The following is a 19,876-nucleotide window of genomic DNA, read 5'->3' as shown; positions in this document are numbered from 1 at the left end:
CTATTACTCAGAAGCTGAAATCAAGGAAGTTAATAGCAGATGCAGAATGCGTAGGAAAAATGATATGGATGGATCGGCAATGTTAACGTCAGATGTGAGGGAAATCAGCTCCTGTTCACCATATCACCAAATCACAAACACGTTGTCAAGGTAACAATTATAATAAAATGTTTTTAGGACACGCGTTAGGAGGAATGTTCGTTCTAGCTGAAATTCCAGGTGATGAAGGCCAGACACTGTCGAATCGTCAATAAATTGTTTCATACGCGCGTCTATTTCACTCGGTATATATATATATATATATATATATATATATATATATATATATATATATATATATATATATATATATATATATATATATATATATATATATATATATATATATATATATATAGATATATATATAGGTTTCTGCAAATTCAGCACGCAGGAGCCGACGTACACATACAGGAAAGAGACGAAGCCTTCGTCAGAGTGCAGTCTCTCTCTCTCTCTCTCTCTCTCTCTCTCTCTATATATATATATATATATATATATATATATATATATATATATATATATATATATATATATATATATATATATATCCACAGTGAAGTAGACGCGCGTATGAAGCGGTTTATTGACGTTTCGAACCCCGGCCAAAATGTCAATAAACCGCTTCATACGCGCGTCTACTTCACTGTGAATATTTACCCGGACCCAGAACTGCTTTTTTTCTGGTATATATATATATATATCACTGTAGGGAGACAGTAGGGAGACAATTTACAGCGTGTAGTTACTATAGCCGTAAGCACTGCCTATGGATGCGTTCGACTGAATTCAATGGTCGCTGTCATCCTCTTCGAGCAGCACGTAGCATGATTCAGGGTTTTACAAGCTCCTGTCCGGCACCATTAACAACAGAAGAGGGAAAGCAATGCTTAGGTCTCAAAACGTGTGCGACATCGCTGGACAGCGGAAAATAAGATGTAGTCCGATTGGCAGGCATAATCTCGTACATGACGTGAGTCACTTGTGGAACCATGCGGTACGGGCCCGTATAGCGACGAAGAAGCTTTTCAGGAGGCCCCACAGGTAGGCAGGAGGGCAAGAGTAGCACATGGGCACCCGGAGCAAAAAGTTCGCAGCGGTGTGACTACTCGTAGAGGAACTTCTCAATCCCGGTGGTCAGCCAGCACGTAGTTTGAGAGCATATCCGTTAAGGTTCGATTCAAGCGTTTGGCGAGCTCGTTCGTCTGAGGTTGGCATGATGTGGTGATCTTATGCTGCGTAGATCAAAAGCGCTGAGTATTGCCCATGATTTTAGACAGGAAGTTACTGCCTCGGTCAGCCAGCAATGGACATAGAGCACAGTGTACCCAAAATTATGCCACGGAGGAGAAAGGCCGCTTCGTTTGTGTTGCACAGCTAGTCGCCAGGGATCCTGTTATGCGCAGCTCGTCGCGTAATCTGTAGTGCCGGCCAATCACTTGTTTCCTGAAGGTGGTGTAAGAAAGTGTGCAAGAAGATCCCAGGTGACACAGCAAAATGGCTGAGGTAGGACGTCGGTGGGTTGAGGACAGCCAGCATGAAGTAAAGACGGTTTCAATCGGCTAGGATAGAGCTTGCAGGCGCTGACATAACGCGACACTGAGTGGGCTAGGCCAGGTCAATTGAAGGAATGGCCTACGCTGTCATTCGAACAAATAACTCATGGTTTCCAGCGGGGGCGTCGTGAAGCTCGTGAAGAACTGTGGAGTGCAGTTGTGAATGTATATCTAGAGGATCAGAACCGTATACGTTACACAGATGTAAGGTACCCTACTCCAGGGCCAACACAAAGGCATCCCGGGGAAACGATTCGAGGCGCTCTATTATTCCTTTCAAGTGAGCATTGCGACGCTGTTGGTCTGCGATGTAAGCAACTGCTTCACGGGAAGAAGACGCAATCGAGTGATTCAGCGCGCGAAGAGTCAGTCAGCCACATGATAGTGGGAAAAACAAGCAGCATTTTTGTGCAGGCTCCTTGTCTCTTAAACGAAGATCTAGGACGGCTCTTGCAGGCGCAGCGTCCATAGAGCGAGTCTGCCTATGAGATACTTTAAAGAGGCGAGCAAACAGATGACGTGGTGAGCGGAAACTACTGCGGATGGTCGGCCGAATAGATAACGACGAAATTTAGCAACAGCCTATACAAAAGCGAGGCACTCACTTTATCTAATTGAGTAATTTTCCTCCGATTACAAGACAGCAGCCTGCTGGCATGCGCAATGACGCAATTAGCTCCGCATTGACGTTCGACCAATACAATGCCTATTCTGTAACACCTTGCGTGAGTGCGGATTTCGGTTTGGGCTGTTCCGTCGAAGAGGGCCAAAATGGGAGACACTGTGAGGAGCGGGGTCAACTTGGAGAAAACCGCGGCTTGTGCAGGACCTTAGTTAAAAGGGGGGGAGGGGCTTGTATCAGAGGATGTATGAGCCGTCTCGCAATCACTGCGAATTCTTCACAAATCTGCGAAACTAGGAGCATAGTCTCATGAGGGTGCGAATATCTTTGGTAGTCTTAAGCGCAGAGAAGTTTTTAACTAATCTATTTTTTTCTGGATCACGTTTTACTCCGGCAGCGTTCACAACATGGCCTATGACCGTAATTAGGTGTAGGTCAAAACGACACTTTCATGAATTCAGCCAAAGTGCGGCACCGCAGACGATGTCAAAAATCGCCGAGACGGGATTGAGTTGTTTATGAAACGTTGGCGAAAACACTACTCTGTCGTCTAAATACCACAAGCATGTAAACATCTAGAGCCCATGAAGCAGAGAGTACATCGTTCGCTCGAATATGGCTGGGGCATTACACAGACCGAAGGACACGACCTTGAACTGGTAAAGCCTATCAGCAGTTACAAAGCTGTTTTCTCTCGGTCTATGGGGTCCACAACAATTTGAGAATATTGTTACGTGGGAAGACACCGACGAAAAGCTATTTACAAGTATATTTGCAAGGCAATACGCCACAGTTGACCAAGAGGTAACAGCCCGCGCTAGCTTCCAAACGTCGTCTTCATCGTCTTCCTTCTCGGCGCTTAGTCATTGGGAATACTAACCCGTAGCACTACCCCCGGCGGCAAAAGCGCCGTCCCGGAGCGACTAAAGGCTGGACTCTGAAGCAGTGTAGTAGCTCTTGAGCCTACTGACGTGCACGACATCACTAGACGCCGGAGTAGATGACGAGGTTGAGCGCACAGGAGCGATTTCGTACGTCACAGGCGTCACCTGGCGCAGCACGCGGTAGGGCCCTGTGTATCGCGAAAGGAGCTTTTCGGAAAGTCCAACGTGACGACAGGGCGACCACAGGAGCACGAGTGCACCAGGCGAAAACTGTACGCCATGGTGGCGGGCGTTGTACTGACGCTGCTGCGTGGTTTGCGAGTCCGTCAGTCGAGAACGGGCAAGCTGGCGTGCATGATCGGCAAGGGCGATGGCGTCGCGCGCATACTCGGTTGTTGAGGTCACAGCAGGAGGAAGTACCGTGTCAAGGGGCAAGGTCGCTTCGCGACCGTAGAGTAGATAAAATGGAGAAAATCCGGCGGTGTCGTGCCGGGAAGAATTGTAAGCAAAGGTGACGTAAGGAAGGGCAACGTCCCAGTCGTGGTGGTCCTTCGAAACGTACTTGGACAGCATGTCTGTAAGAGTACGGTTTAAGCGCTCTGTCAGGCCATTGGTGTGAGGATGGTACGAGGTAGTCAGCTTGTGCTGAATAGAGCAGGAACGCACAATGTCGGCGATAACTTTCGAGAGGAAGTTACGACCACGGCCAGTAAGCAGCTGTCGCGGGGCGCCATGCACTAAGATAATGTCACGCAAGAGAAAGTCTGCGACGTCAGTGGCGCAACTGGTAGGTAGAGCCCGCGTGATAGCGTATCGGGTGGCGTAATCAGTTGCGACGGCTACCCATTTGTTCTGAGAGGATGACGTGGGAAAGGGACCGAGGAGGTCTAATCCAACACGAAAAAACGGTTCCACAGGGACGGTGATCGGCTGGAGATGACCGGAAGGTAGCACCTGAGGCGTTTTCCGACGCTGGCAGGGATCACAGGCAGCAACATAGCGTCGGACGGAGCGAGCAAGACCAGGCCAATAGAAGCGGCGGCGGACGCGGTCGTACGTGCGGGTTACGCCAAGATGTCCTGCAGTGGGCGCGTCATGCATCTGAAAGAGCACAGTCTGTCGTAGATGTTTTGGCACGACAAGAAGAAGATCAGGGCCATCAGGGAGGAAGCTCCTTCGGTACAGAATGCCGCCCTGGAGGACATATCGGCGAACGGATGCGTCGGTAGGTGTAGAGCGCAGACGCTCGATGAGTACTCGCAGCGATAGGTCTCGGTACTGCTCATCGGCGATGTTAGCGAAGACAGACACAGAGAAAATGCCGTCGGCGGTACTACTGTCGGTGTCGTCAGGCTCGTCTACCGGGTAGCGAGACAGGCAGTCAGCGTCGTTGTGTAGTCGGCCAGATTTGTAGGTGACAGCGAACGAATATTCTTGGAGGCGTAAGGCCCAGCGACCAAGTCTTCCTGAAGGGTCTTTCAATGAGCATAACCAACAAAGCGCGTGATGGTCTGTGATAACGGAGAAGGGTCGGCCATATAAGTATGAGCGGAACTTCGCAACCGCCCAAACTAGGGCCAGACACTCACGCTCAGTGATGGAATAGTTGCGCTCCGCGGGCGAGAGGAGCCTGCTGGCGTAAGCGATAACACGCTCATGGCCACGCTGGCGTTGTGCCAGTACTGCGCCAATTCCCTGACCGCTGGCATCAGTACGGACTTCGGTAGGCGCAGAAGGATCGAAATGGGCCAGAACGGGAGGCGTTGTGAGAAGATCGATGAGAAGCGAGAATGCAGAGGCCTCGTTATCGCCCCACTGGAAAGGGGCGTCTCGAAAGGGGCGTGAATATACGACCCCGTAGCAATATTCACATTCAAGCTCCGTAGATGAGCTGTGAGCGACACCATAGAGACAATCAAGGCCATCAACATTCTGCAGCAATGCGTGAGCGTTTTCTTCGTAATGTTGTTGAGGTGGTCATATTCCAGATAGAGGCTCCACGACCCTTCCTTCTTTATAACTAACAGAAACGGGCACCCAGGGACTAGGAGATGGCTCATTAATGTCCTTTGCAAACACGTTGCTGACTTCTTGCTCGATGATGCTTCGCTCAGACACAGACACTCAATGGGGGAATCGGTGAAAAACGCTCGCATTGCCTTTGTGCATGCGATGAGCGACAATGGACGTCTGGCCCAAAGGCCCATTAATGAGGTAGAAATTATCTTCACCCGACTCGAAAATGCGTTTACGGGCTTCAGCATGCTCAGCCAGAATGTCATTCGCGATCATGTTGCGAATTTGACAGCTGCAGGAATTTCCGGGCGCTTGAGTGCCTTTTTACATGTAGCATCCAGTAAAAAGTTTCTAGATGAAAGTCTTGGAGGAGCAAAAGTGACCTGCGGTAAGCCTTTGAGGACATACTTGCTTTATGAAGCTAAAATTCACTAGTGGATGGGAAGTTCTGTTAGCCATATTACAGGGGACCGTATAGGCTGCAGCGATGCCATGCGGGAGCAGGACCTCAGTTTGAGGCTTCACGTAATAGTCGTAATCTGGAAAAGCGCGCGAACATAATAAGTTATCATAAATCACGGTTTTCTATGGCAGACGAGCGGATTCGCGGCAGCTCGAGCAAAACGGAAGAGATCACTCACTTGGTACACAGAAGATATGCTGTTCTAGTTCGAAGACACCAGCCGAGCAATAAAACAATGCAAAATTTGCCGAAATAAATCATCATCATCATCATCATCATCATCATCATCGTCAGCCTGGCTACGTCCGCTGCAGGGCAATGGCCTCTGCCAAACTTCTCCAACTATCCCAGTCATGTACTGATTGTGGCAGCGTTGTCTCTGCAAACTTCTTAATCTCATCCGCCCACCTAACTTTCTGCCGTCCTCTGCTACGCTTCCCTTCTCTCGGAATCCAGTCCGTAACCCTTAATGAACATCGGTTATCTACCCTCCTCATATGTCCGGCTTATGCCCATTTCTTTTTCTTGATGTCAACTAAGATGTCATTACCTCGCGTTTGTTCCCTCACCCAATCTGCTCTTTTAGAGCGCAGCTCTTTGGCGTCCGTTCCTGGGTTCCGCGTCGTCGTCGGCGTTGTCGTCGGCCTCGTAACCAGCTCGCCGACGAATCTGCTCCGCCGCCGCGCATGCGCGCTGTCGGCTCTCCGGGCGAGGGAGGATGATGGAAGGGAGGAGGAGAGACTGTGGAGGAGGGCTGGCTACACAAATGGCTCTTTGGCGTCCGTTCCTGGGTTTCGCATCGTCGTCGGCGTTCTCGCCGGCCTCGTAACCAGCTCCGCCCCCTTTCATCCCCCCAGCGCTAGCAGCGACCGACTGATACCGCTTTCGTGAGTCCGCTACCGCACTCACGAAAGACGTCGTGCACTTCCTGCAACTCGCATTAACCGTCCATCGATCCACACCGATGTTAGTAGTGGGGGACTTTAATGTTGACATAAAGACAAACAGCAATTTCCTAGCCCTTATGCGGGAGAACATCCCGTTCCTCTCGCTCGTAACGCGTCCCACGGCTGTGACAACCTCGCGAGGCACTTGTATAGATCTCGTCTTTGAGAATCAAGCATTGGTGTACCAAGTCGAACATATATCAGTCTATTTCTTCGACCACAAAGCTCCCTTCATGACTGTCAAGAACTGTTAGTGGAGTCTTTGTTAAAGGAATACGTGTGAAAAATAAAAAAATTATGTGATAGCGCATACATGTGTTGCTCGATTTCTTTGCCTCAATCTATCGAAAAGGTGAAACAGCTTATTTGCTGCGCTCAAATTTGGCATTAGGAAGTAACGTAATCGTCGGTAATTTTTTTCTTATCCCTTAACGTTGCAGCCATCATTATTCTCTCCATAGCTCGTTGTGCCGTCCTTAATTTATGCAGAACCCTTTTCGTAAGACTCCAGGTTTCTGCCCCGTACGTGAGTACTGGTGAGACACAGCTGTTATACACTTTTCTCTTGAGGGATAGCGGCAACCTGCTGTTCATGGTTTGAGAATGTCTGCCAAACGGACCCTAGCCCATTCTCATTCTTCTGATTATTTCAGTCTCATAATCCCGATCAATGTTCACTACGTGTCCTAATTAGATATATTCATTTACCACTTCTAGTGCTACGCAACCTATCGTAAACTTCGAAAGAAAATACAAGTACAAGTATGATGTCGTGAGGGCATTGCAGAAGGACCGTACAAATAACCACCTTAGCCATACAAACCTTAACATCAGCGACTGTCGCAGCGTCAGGGACACGTGCGAATCAGGTCGTGGTATGTGAAAGGCGGCATGGATCTTCTTCATGGGACGACACAAACTGGTACTCATGACAGAGAAGTGCGCTCCACTATCAACGAAAACTCTGAGAAGGAGGCCGTCGACGGAGATTTAGAGTGTTCTCGAGGTAACGAAAGGGCAACAGTGGATTATGCGTCAATGTCAAGACTGGTGCTTCACCTCCAGAAGCTGCGCAGTCCAGTTTTCCGGCGAAAAGTGACGGCTGAAGGACGGCGGCGAAGAGCCACACCATAACCTAGGCAACCTAGGCCACACCATGATGGCGTATAGACGAACGTTTGTCCCATGGCGCGTCCGCCGGGTTTCCCCGTAGCCCGGCAGCATTGGATAGGCGAATCATAGGACGTTGGCAGTAGTCACGTGGTTTGGCATCTGTCATTTCCTCCTCTGAATTCGGGGAGCGCCGGAAATTCCCGGCTCTGCTTTGGGGGATGGACGCGACCAGTCGAAGATGTCATTAGATGTCGTCCAAAGTTGGGGTCTCCGGGGTAGCGTACCCCACTGCTGCCGACAGTTGTTGCGACGCCTTTTTCTTGCTGCACGACCGGCATTACTATTGGATAGTGTGGCGTTGTCGGCGCGCTGCAGGCGTCCGGTAGACCATGGCGATCAGGCCGGGACGAGACGACTTCTAGTGGAAAACATGCACGGTTTAGGCAATGATCGGTGAAAGATGATAAGAAGAGAATGAAGTTAAAAACTACATTGCGGGGCCCTTTATATAGACCCACTAAAATCATAGGCGGGATCTCTATCACGTTAACGTCACGTGACATGCACTGAGTGCCACGGTGCTTGGCGGCGGCACGCACTTTCCCAGGACGATGTTTTCACCCGCGTGCTCCGCTGGCGGTAGCCCACGGGTCCTGGAAATCATAGGCAGCTCATCCCTTATTTTTGGCGCGTCATTGGTTCGCGGAAAGGGCGTCTGGTTGTGGATTAGAGGTTGATCCACTCTCCCAGTTGACGTCTTCGCGAGCGTGCCTCCGCTGGTGGCATCCCGGGGGTCGTGTGTGGTTCGCGGAAAGGGTTTTCACGCACACATACAAAAGGGCCTGTGAATACTGCGGGGCATACGCCAGACCGGCATCCACTCGAGGCAACCATAGCAAATTAGTAATCCATTCTTCGTTTCGCTTAGGCAGGCACATACACAAAGGGGCCTGTAAGTACTGCGGTGCACCTAAAACGGAAAAGACACAACGGAAAATTAGGAATCCACCTTTCGTATCGATGAGGCATGGTGGTTGAGCATCCTTTCTTGCCTACGATTTTAGTGGCCTATTTAAAGAGCACCGCAATACACTTTTTAATTTCATTCTCTTCTCATCTTTCAGCAACCAATAAACCATGCGGGTTTCTGACTAGAAACTGTCTCATCCCTGCCTGATCGCCAAGGTCTACCGGACGCCTGCAGCCCGCCGACAATGTAACGCTACCCATTAGTAGAGAGTTTTTGCCCAGCGGGTTTACGGCCAGCGGAGCGGATCGGAGGAGCGGAGACGCGACTGCGCATGCGCACAACGCTGAAGCGGCCAGCGGTTTTAGGGAGCAGCGTTTACGCCCGCTGGAAAGCACTCGCCAGCGGAGGGTATACGCAGCGCGCGAGCGTGCGTAAGCGCGAGCAGGCGTGTATGGGAAATGCAAGGTTTCAGCCGCGAACATGAACACTGGCAGTTGTGCATCGACGGCGGCGACTGCTGCGCTCCCCGTACATTAGTACTCAGTACATTGCAAGTGTGCACAGACTTGCACAGACTGTGGAAGTGTACCGTCTCCGGCCGAGTGAAATGTTGTTTTAATACAAGCTACTAGTCCTTTCGCCTCAATAGTTACCAAATTCGCCTTCCTTGGACAGGATTGTAAAGATTAAGGCATTTTGTCATTCCTCGATTTGTATATGTACTTAGGCTGTATTTACTCGTGGATTACCGGTAGTGCATCGGCTTTAATTACGCAGGAACAAGACAAATCTCGCAACAAGGTGCCTAGAGGCTTTCACTCCATCTACCACATTTGCACTAATCCTGTTGCGCAGCTCGTGAGAAAAATGGGAAACTCGAACAATTGCTGGTTGAACAACGCTCTTCCCATCCAGTCCAATAACAATTGCATGAGAGGTCAAAATAATCAAACTTGATCAGATCAGGAAATCATCCGTTCTTCTGGTACGACTTATGTATTGTAATATTGTATATATTCAAGGCATCCTGCAGTTCAACAATAGTTTTTATCAACATGATCTTGTGGGATGAGTCTCGGGCACTGTACCAGCTTTTGTCTTCTTTGTCTATATACTTGTGTACTTGTGTATTTATTACTGGATCTCAGTGACTTTCCGCGTTAGCTACAGGAACTAAACTAACTAAACTGAAGGCAGAATCTTTTTCCCCCTTACAAATAACTGGCACCGGCAACGCATCGCCAATACCTAAGGTACCTCTGCGAGCCCGATCGGTAGCTTCAGTGTCGAGTAGCAATTAGGATGGATGGAAATACCTTTTTTTGAATTCGGCAAATTTGACGACCCGGGCTCAGGTCTACCATGAGCGGACTTAGAGGCCTTGCCTCGCCGCCACCTCTCGGGCTTGCTGGACAGCCCACTCTTGTGTCTTGAGGCTGGAGCTGCGCAGCGCGGCGGCCCACTTCGACGCAAGAGCCTCCGGAGCTACTGCCATTCTAGATGGTATAACACGACACTCCCACAACATGTGTGAGAGTGGTGCTCTAGTTTCCTGACATAATTTGCAAAGAGCAGTCGGGTATTGCGCGGGGAAAATGTACTGCAATCGGACCGGACCGGGGAAGGTTTGTGTTTGCAATTGTCGCCAGACGACTCCTTGGCGACGTTTCAGCATGGGGTGAGGTGGGGGCAGCAACCGCCTGCTTAGCTGGTAGTGCTTGGTGATGTCATTATACCTGACCAAGCGTTCTCGCGTGCTTTGAACCAGGAGTTCCGAACTCGAAGAGGCGGTCTCCGGTTCTGCGCAGTGGGTCAGTTCTCGCGCAGAGCGTTGTGCTAACTCGTTCAAGTTAGGGGGGCCCTCATCGGTGGGGGTGGCGACGTGTGCTGGAAACCACATGATCGCGGTGCTATCGAAGTGCTGTCGACCAGCTTTCCTTTGAATCTGGAGAGCTTCGGAGGAAATGCGCCCCCGCGCGTAGTTGCGAACTGCGGATTGTGAGTCGCCAAAAACTACCTGACAGAGGGGGTCGGTAAGCGCAAGCGCAATCGCTAGCTCTTCCGCTGTTTCGGGGTATTCCGTTGAGATACTACATGCATGCGTAAGCCGGGAGCTAATGCCTACGACTACCGCTGTAAACCGGTGTTCTCATGTGTATTCTGCGGCGTCTACAACGGGCGTAGTCCTCTTTCCACCATAGGAGCACAGCAGTGCCTTGGCACGGGCCTGGCGTCAGCCCCAATTAAATTCGGGGTGCATGTTTCGAGGGATAGGGGCGACAATCAGCGTGTCGCTGAGGTCGGGTGGAATGAACTCTTTCTGACTGTGCTGGACGTGGTAGTTGAAGCCGAGTTTCTGCAGGGTGTACCGGCCCGTTTCTGCAGGGTGTACCGGCCCGTGGCTGTCAGAGACATGCATTCGAGTTGAGAGGCTCTTTGCGCATCCATGATTTCCTCAAGCATGTTGCATACCCCCAGCTGTAGCAGACGAGCAGTGCTTGTGGACTCCGGTAGGCCAAGGGCGATCTTGTAAGTCTTGTGTATAAGGGTGTTGATTTTCTCCCTTTCGGTGACATTCCACTTGTGAAAGGCAGCCACATAAGTGATGTGACTGATTGCGAAAGAGTGTATGAGGTGCATGACACTGTCCTCCTTCATGCCCGTGTGCTTGTTTGTAATGCGTTTGATCAGGCGGGTATCCGCTGTAACCTTGCTTTCGATTTTGCAAATAGCTTCCATGTTGGACCCGTTGCCTGTTATATGCATGCCTAGGATGCGTATCTTCGGGACTCGGGGAATGCAGAAGCCGTCTTGCGTATAGAGGATTATGTCATCACATTGGCACGATTTGGCTGTAGGCATGGGCCGGCGGCGCGGGCGGTAGACGAGCAGCTCCGATTTCAGTGGAGATAGCCGGAGACCTGTGTCTTGGAGGTAGGTTTCGCGTGCAGAGACCGCTGCTTGTAAGGTGCATTCTATCTGACCGTCACTGCCCCTGATGACCCACAGGGTGATATCATCTGCATGCAAGGCGTGATGGAGGCCATCGATCTCGTCGAGGTAGGCCGGGAGACCCTGCATCACAAGGTTGAAAAGGAGCGCGCATATGACCGACCCTTGAGGAGCGCCGGTGCTTCCTAGTACATGTTCATCGCATGTCATGCTGCGGACCGCGAGTGTCACTGTGCGGCGCGACAGGAAGTCTCTGACGTAGTTGTAGCTTCGCTCACTCAAGTTGAGCTTATTCATGCAGCTAAGGATTGCTGCCATGCGCTGCATTGTCAAATGATTTTTCCAGATCTAGGCCGAGGATGGCTCGGTTGCCACTAGTTGGGTCACTGATAATCTGGTGGTAGAGCTGGAGCGTGACTTCTTGAGTGGAGAGGTGTGGCCGGAAGCCCACCATAGTGGGTGGGCAGGCTGCAGTGTCCTCGAGGTGGTGGTTGATGTGGGAGAGGAACGCGTGCTCCATCACCTTGCCAACGCAGTATGTGAGGCAAATGTGCCGCAAGTGATCGAGGCTGGACGGCTTGCCTAGCTTCGGTATCATGACTGCTTTAGAGCGTTTCCACGTCTCTGGGATGCGACCTGCTCACCAGCATTTGTTGATGTATGCCGTAAGAGCGGTTATCGAGGCATCATCGAGGTTTCTTAGAGTCTTGTTCGTAACCTTGTCGGGACCAGGTGCTGATTTGCCATTAATGTCGTAGAGACCTGCGCGGATCTCTGACTCATGAAATTCTTCATCGAATGTCACATTTGTCTCTCCGATCTCCGTGTTGAACATCGGGCCGTTAAGGGGAGTACTTGGCTAGCAGGCGTGTCACTAGCTGGTGATCACTCATGGTAGCCTGTTCCTCGTGCAAAAGACGTTGCAGGTTTGCTCGCTGAGCAGACTTGCTCTGCGTTTCCTCCAAGAGGTGACGAAGGAGACGCCACGTGCTGCCATTGTGGAGCTGCCCATCCACTGCCTTGCAGATGTCATACCGCTGTTGGCGTCTTAAGGTCCGGCAATGTTCTTCCAGCCGGCGATTAATATGTGGGAACTTCTTACGAAGCTTTCGGTTGTGCCTTTGCTTCTTCCATCTTGCGTGCAGTGACGTCTTGGCTTCGCAGAGGTGGGCTAGTCGGCTGTCGATCTTGTCAACCTGGACTTCGGGTGCGAGTGTCTGCGTCGCCTTGTTCATGTAGTCGTTGAGCGTCTCCATCCAAGCCTCGATGTCATCGATGTTCCCCTCACCTCTCTGTTCAACTCACTGCTTGCGGAATTTGTACCAGTCCGTCCATTTGAATAGCTTAGAAAAGGTGGTGTACGAGCCTGGGGAATTCTCGTTTCTATGATCATGTGGTCACGACGGCGATCTTCAAAGGTATGGCGCCACGTTGCTTGAGGTATGTTACAGACCGCCGTCAGCTCTGGTGTCGTGTCCCACGCTGTAGATGTGCCCGTCCGGGTCGGCGCCGTGGTATCGGTAATAAGAGTTAGCAATAAGGATTTTGACTTCAGGTCGCTTTATTGAAGCTCTAAAATCAATAAATGCGGCAATTTCACGTATGCTTGTTGACCTTCTTTAAGCTCCTTGGTGATAATGAGTGGGTAAATCCTCCTGAGACCCCGCTATGGGGATTTGTCCAATATATTGGACATTAAGATATGAGGCAGTACTCCTGTGACAAGGCTTTCATCCTCATAAAATCGCACTGTCCAACTTATTGGACACCTGCTTGCGCCATCTCTGCAGCATTGATGAAAATACATCGTTCCAATTCCCGCCGAAACAGTTCCACAATGACGGCATTCAGCGGCGCGGCGTATTACGGCAGCTGGCGGAGAAGTAAGCACTGTTTCTCGTATTTCTACCTGTTTTTAGGGAATACCTTTGATTTTATATTAAAGTTAATGCAACAGCGTACGCGCAAAATATAAAATTTGATTTGTTTGCGCGTTTACTTTTTTTTACGCTTCCTTTGATTTCGCGTGTCCATTACGTTGGACGCTAGGACTCAACCCCGTTATTTTGACCGCACTTTTGCGATGGCCTTGTTACGAACAGCAGGCGAGTACTGTTGGCCTTTAGCGGCTTGTGAACGAAATCGCGCCTCTTTCTTTCTTTAGGGGACCGGCCTCGCGTGTCTGATGAATTAAGCCGATAACTTTTCTTTTTTTCAATCCATGGTTTGGACCCGCAAGACACCAGCTGTCGCAGTTGGTCTCGTAAGGGAAAAAAACAAATCAATATCCCTCTAGCAGATATTGTTCGCATGTCGAACGTCAACATGGGCGGTGTTGACAAGGCAGACCGAATGATAAGTTACTACAAGATAAAAGCACGCGTCAACAAGTGGACAATCAGAGCCATTTTTCACCTCTTCAACATTGCCCTGAACAACTCCTGGGTGCAGTAAACGCGGGACATACGCTCCCTAAAGAAACAGCGGAAAAAAATACTCAAATATATGCAGTTCCGCCAATCTGTTGCTGAGACTCGTGCCTCAATGGAAGAAACAGCATGAAACGGAGAATGAGAACGAAGCCGAGTGGCATCCCCCCTCAACGCAGGCTCGACTGTGCCCTCGAGAACCCCACGAAAAGAGCAGTACCCACTGCTCAAAGCTGGCAGACATTGCAAACGCTGCCTGTTGCAGACTACAGGTCTGCGACCTGAAAACAAAGTTCTTTTGCACCAAATATCGGCTCTTCTGCTGCATCACCAATGAGAAAAAGCAGTTTTGAAATTTCCCACAGGAAGTGAGCACGAGAACAAAATTTTTGTTGAGCAGAGGAATGCTCTTTTTATGTATTTTATTCATTACTTTGCCTTTCGAGTTATAAACATATTTTTGCACCCGAGTTTGAGCGCAATGTCTGCGTTACGTCATTGCGTGCCTGCTGGGTGAAAAAAGACCGGGTAGCGTCCCAATGTCCAATATATTGGACATCGCGCTGAGCTGTAACTATCAGGGCTATGGGAGAAATATTTAACACTTTTCACCTTCATAACCCTACTAACTTATTCTAAATGTTCGGGGAAAATCTGCGCACCCAAATGCATCCCGGGTCTCAGGAGGAAATACAAGCACATGGATCAATACTGACTTCTATGATTTGCATCTGCTCTATCAACTCAAGGCCTAATAAGCAATAGCCCACTTTTTCGTTGGCAGCTTTGACTTGCATACGCGGATTTTAAACTACATCGTAAAGAAGTTTTCCTTACTTATCCACATTTCACCTTGCTTTCTCTTTGTCCTTTGGCGTCCATTTGAAGAAGCGGTTCATAAGGATTTTCTGCTTCGCCGATTGCTTTGACAAACTGTTTAAGTACAGTCGCTTGAAATTACGCAACAATCGTGACCCGCATCCTAGGCCGCGCGTTGTGTGTTTTCTGATGTCATGTTCCGTTTTCCGCTCTGTCTTTTCGTTATGAAGCCGTACTGTCCAGCTGAAGTTTACACGCTTTTTAGTATGCGTGATTCTCTAACCGTCACGCCATAGTAAGATGAGGCAACGTAGCCTACAATGTCAGGTTGTATCTACGTAACATTAGCATACCTAGAATGCAAAGAGCGTACTACGAATTAAAAGTTGTTTTTAGTGTTTCGTTAAGGCAATGAAATTCATCATTTTGTTACGCGTAAGATTAGCAGGTGTCTCTCAATTATGTTCAAGATCCTGCTTGAACGTATAGTGCATAACGTCTTTTCAGTAATAACCTATGTATAAGGTCCTTACTTCAATTCATTTCAATTATGTGGTTCTACTTGCCAAAACCACGATCTGACTACAAGACACGCCGTAGTGGAAGACTCCTCATATGCGGACCACCTCGGATTCGTTGACGCATGCCTAAATCTAAGTTCACGCGTGTTTTCGAATTTCGCCCACATCTAAATGCGGCTGCCGTGGCCGGGACTCGATCCCGCGACCTCCGTGTTTAGCAAACCAACACCACAGCTTTTCACAGGACCATAAAAGGGGTAAAAGCTAAAGCCGCCGGCGACGCTGTTTTGAAGATGACACGCCATCTCGCATTGACGTCGTAGCCTTTGATGTCTGCTCGCGCGTTGTTACGCAACCACGGCAGCTGTATATAATCCTTACTGACTGAACAGATAATGCTGTATGCATCGCCCGCACTCATGAATGTACTCTTTGCTTCTCTGCAATGCAGAACAGTCATACAACTTTCTCAAGGGTGCCACCGCAGGACACAAGTTCCTGTTTCATATTCCCATCCAGCCGTCGAAAGAAACATGGTTCCAGGATTTAATAAATACTCAAGATTTCATCACCTGTACTGCCAATATTCAGACGGCGCTGAGGCCAAACAAGGTGCATGGATTCGGCACCATCAACGGTCTTGGACTCTTGGAAAGTACCATGGATGATCAAGCAATGATCGCATATCTCGACATCATATATAAAGTGAGTTTTCAAGGCACATGTACTAGGTCAAATTATGTGTGCCGTTCGTGGCGAGACCTGCTATTATGGAATTGAATTAACGGCCATTTTTTAGTGTTTAGTCAAGCACTTCACAGGCCGTAAGGTCAAGTACGCTGAGGGGCTTGGCGCGTTTTCGCGCCCAATATCGCTCATCGAAAGGAACATTCACATAATCTGTGGGTTTTAGAGCACAATACGCAAAGAACCGTTAATACATGTGCTACTTTAACAATATCATTATCTTTCTTCGCATAGAAAGCATTCGCTTTAAACGAATCAAGAGATGTCCGGGTAACGCTCCTGGCTTGATGGCCGATATATTTATATAGCTTCAGCTGTATGTGACCTAATTTGCGCATTCACTTTCCCGCCACCCGGCTCTAGTCAAGACATTGATGAGGAAAAAGAAGACCGTGATATTTCAGACCATAGCATCTTCGTTGTATATATCAATTATTAGATAAACGTTCAAAGACGCTGAAAAGAAGACGGAGGAGGTAAAATACTGATAACATTTGGGACTTTTAAAGTTGCGGCGATCATATTTCTTTCCAACGAAGTACAAGAAGCCGAAAAACGTCACTCATCTGTCCCCCTTTTTGATTGCGTAGGAACAAATCACTTCGATTTATTATCAGGGAACGAATCACCGCAATATCGCCGAACAGAACATCCCAGGACCAATTCGCCACTCGATCCTTTCTGAAAGTTGACACTGCCCAAATGATTACTACATGCGTCAAGTTTTTCATTACATCCTTAGACCCTACTATAGTTCTGCGTTGCCAACCGGGGCAAAATGATGTTTTATTGCGCCAATTTACTCGAAGACTACTCGCCTCGTAAGTGAGCGCCCTGAGAACATATCCCCTTTTTGCGCCAATAAATATTTCCGTTGAAAGTTTATTTTAACCACATCTCCAGCATCTTAAATATCATATAAAGTGTATACCAGCAGAACGAGCTAAGATTTTTCAAATCGCGCGTGAGTTTTATCATGCTCAAAGAATGTGGACACCTTGGAAAAACTCTCAACAGAAACATTAGCTATAAGAGCATGCAACATTTCATCTCTAGCTACCTGGAAATTACATATACAACGACTTCAGAAATATGCATGATGAAAAGAACACTGTGAAAAACATTGAAAGAAGTGTATCCGCTGCATGACGACATGCTGACACCTAAAGCCACAACGCAGCGGAGTAGAACGCTACACATTACCTTTGAATATCGAGCAGAAGCGTTATTGGAAGTATTTCCGGATGTAAGCAATAGGTTCTAAACGTAATTATTCTCATCATTGTTTTAGCTTTCGATGTGTTTTCTTTGTAGGCGTCATTGTTCTCTTCGTGCCTGAAAGGGATACATGCATATTGCGTGGCCCGGTCAGTGCATCGTGTAAATATATGTACTGCGTGCATATTCCGCGGACATCAACTTTATTGGCCGTCAGTGACCACGAGCTCATCACACATGTGGGATTGCCGAGCGTCGAAAATAAGACATTTTGGCGCTCTCAGCCGTACCGTAGTTCACTGATACGACAAGGTCGTAGTGTGTGTGGTGGATGTAGGGCTCACGAATGAGGCTTGGAGCTCAAAACATGACAACTGATGTGATGGTAGAAGCTGCACATAACATCATGATTCTCCTGCGCAACTATTATGTGCGCAGGAGAAAATTGACTGCCTCCATGACAGGATGAAAAAACTTTGCGGTAGACTCCTCAATATTGAAAGTCCTCAAATGTAGTGAAGTCGATGCTTCTATATTGCATGACTGGAAAGCGATAAAAAACAGAGAAAATCGAAATCGCCGAATACAATAATTAAAACGTTTTTTACAGATTGCGGGTGTTTCAGGGTATTCACGAGATTTTGAAATCTGCAAGGCACCCTAGAGAGGACAGTTACAATGAAAATGTCAACTGAACTTTGTTTTTTTTTTTGTCGTGACTGCAGGCCATGATGAAACATGTCGCAGAGAACAAGATTCAAGAGCCTAAACAAACCTGGTGTTTTTTTTAGAAAGCGGACACGAAGCGTCGAGTGTGAGGTTTGATGAAGGTGTCTCACGCAATCCAAATGCAACAAAAGGGAACGTCATCTGCAGCGACACACAAGAAAAGCTGGCTTATATAGCACGAAGGAATAACGTTGGAAAGCACAAGTTTTAGTACAAAGTGTTCGACTTTCCTCACGGCAGCTCTGTTGCAAAAAGCAAATTAGTGGCGTAGTTCTCTTGCGGTTCAGCCTGGAAGCAAGCTAATTACTCGAGCAATAGAACGTGGGCCAGTGAAACTGGCTACGTGAGCCGGCGACGCTTTTTCTTTGCATCATGTTCCCCCTTGTCTAAGTGCATGTGATACGGGCAGCGAATAACTATGAATATACCGTCTGTTTCATTGCTGTGGAAGTTTGTTCGATGGTGAATGAACTAGTGTCAAAACTAAAAAAAATGTATGCAGCAAAGCAAGCAGCTGTTCTGATTGGTCGCGTCGAAGTTGACTGAAGATGTGGAGGAGGAGGCCAGGGGCCAACATGAGGGGTTTTCACTGAAAGGATTCTTCAAGGAAATGATGCATGTCAGGTGGGGATGAACAATGGCAAACCGCAATGGCCAGTCACAATGCGGCCATGAGGAAGGAGATTTTTCTTCAGTGTTGCGTTCACAGCAGTTACGATGGAATTGCCATTATGAAATATATTGATACTAAATAAATGTAGATTCTTTAAATAAGGCAATGTAGGAAGCGTAATGCTCTAGGAAGCGTTTTCGTTCTCCGGAAACCAGTGTGCTCAGGCGGGTTCCTGAAGACTCAACCGGCATTGTGTGGACGATGGCCTTTAGTGCGGTAGCAACATGCACGTACGTTGCTAAGAGTCGAGGGGCTTGACAGTCAGCATGCTCCTATAGTGCAGGAGCACACTGATTTCTTGCCGCGCCACCGGTCGCCGCGCGACAGCCTAGAATCATGGTTGGGAAGCGGAGCAATAAAAATCCGACAAAGGTCGCCGTGGTTCAGCAGTTGTCACAGAGGCCATGGTTAACACTCCGGCTCAATCGCGAAGTTGACCGATTGCTTTCGCAGATTGCCTTTCTTTTTCGTCGCCATTGCGTACTTCTGTAGAAACGATGACATCAAATGTTACTTTTATTTTCATCTTATGCAGCATGCCTTTTCATAAAGGGCTGCGAGGAAAGGTTCCTTTCCTCATTTGGGAAAAAATTAGGTAGAGAGAAAAAATTTTTGTGCAGCTGAAGTAGCTGACATAAAAGAACTGCCAGCCGAAGTGTTAGCGTTATGGACAAAAACGACAAGGAAGTAGGGCAGAGGATAGTAAAGGAGATAAAAAGTACTGTTTACATATATTTAATGCGTTCTTAAGAGTCAACGCTAGTTTGCGTGTGTCACATAATACCTGTATTTGCAAATAAGCGCCTTTGCGTGTCCTAATGGCAGCCATTCTATGTTGAGCTGACGAGTGGGATGGTCTTCATACAAATCTGAGATTTTTCACTGTGGATGCTGCGCACTTCCGTATATCTGATGCTGTTCGGTGGGTTTTTACTGCGCGGGCTGTTAAAAATTAACGTAATGTTTGAAGATTGATGTGCCAAAACTACGATAAGATTATGAGCCACACCATATTGGGGAACACGGAAATAATTTTGACTAGCTGAGGTTCACTAAAGCACCCCCAATGCGTGGCACAGGGAAAATTCCGCATTTTTCATTATGCCCCTTTCTAAATTGGGCCGCCGCGGTCGGTTGTTAATCCCGCACCATAGGCCTTGGCAGCATAACGCCTAAGC

At 48.4% G+C, this 19,876-nt stretch overlaps 1 protein-coding gene across 8 annotated transcripts in view; it reads left to right on the top strand.

The window, feature by feature from the left end:
• Nucleotides 1-19,876, top strand: part of LOC139059131 (probable maltase-glucoamylase 2) — a 113,636-nt gene that overhangs the window by 38,264 nt on the left and 55,496 nt on the right. For all 8 annotated transcript variants that reach the window (XM_070537081.1, XM_070537079.1, XM_070537078.1 and 5 more), the window contains one exon: nt 15,783-16,036. In XM_070537081.1, coding sequence (XP_070393182.1) covers nt 15,783-16,036 — 254 coding nt within the window. The remainder of the gene's footprint in view (nt 1-15,782; nt 16,037-19,876) is intronic.

Source organism: Dermacentor albipictus, chromosome 4, assembly GCF_038994185.2.
Source record: "Dermacentor albipictus isolate Rhodes 1998 colony chromosome 4, USDA_Dalb.pri_finalv2, whole genome shotgun sequence".
Taxonomy (NCBI): domain Eukaryota; kingdom Metazoa; phylum Arthropoda; class Arachnida; order Ixodida; family Ixodidae; genus Dermacentor; species Dermacentor albipictus.
The sequence above is the reverse complement of the archived record's forward strand: the minus strand, read 5'-3'. Positions and strand labels throughout refer to the sequence as shown.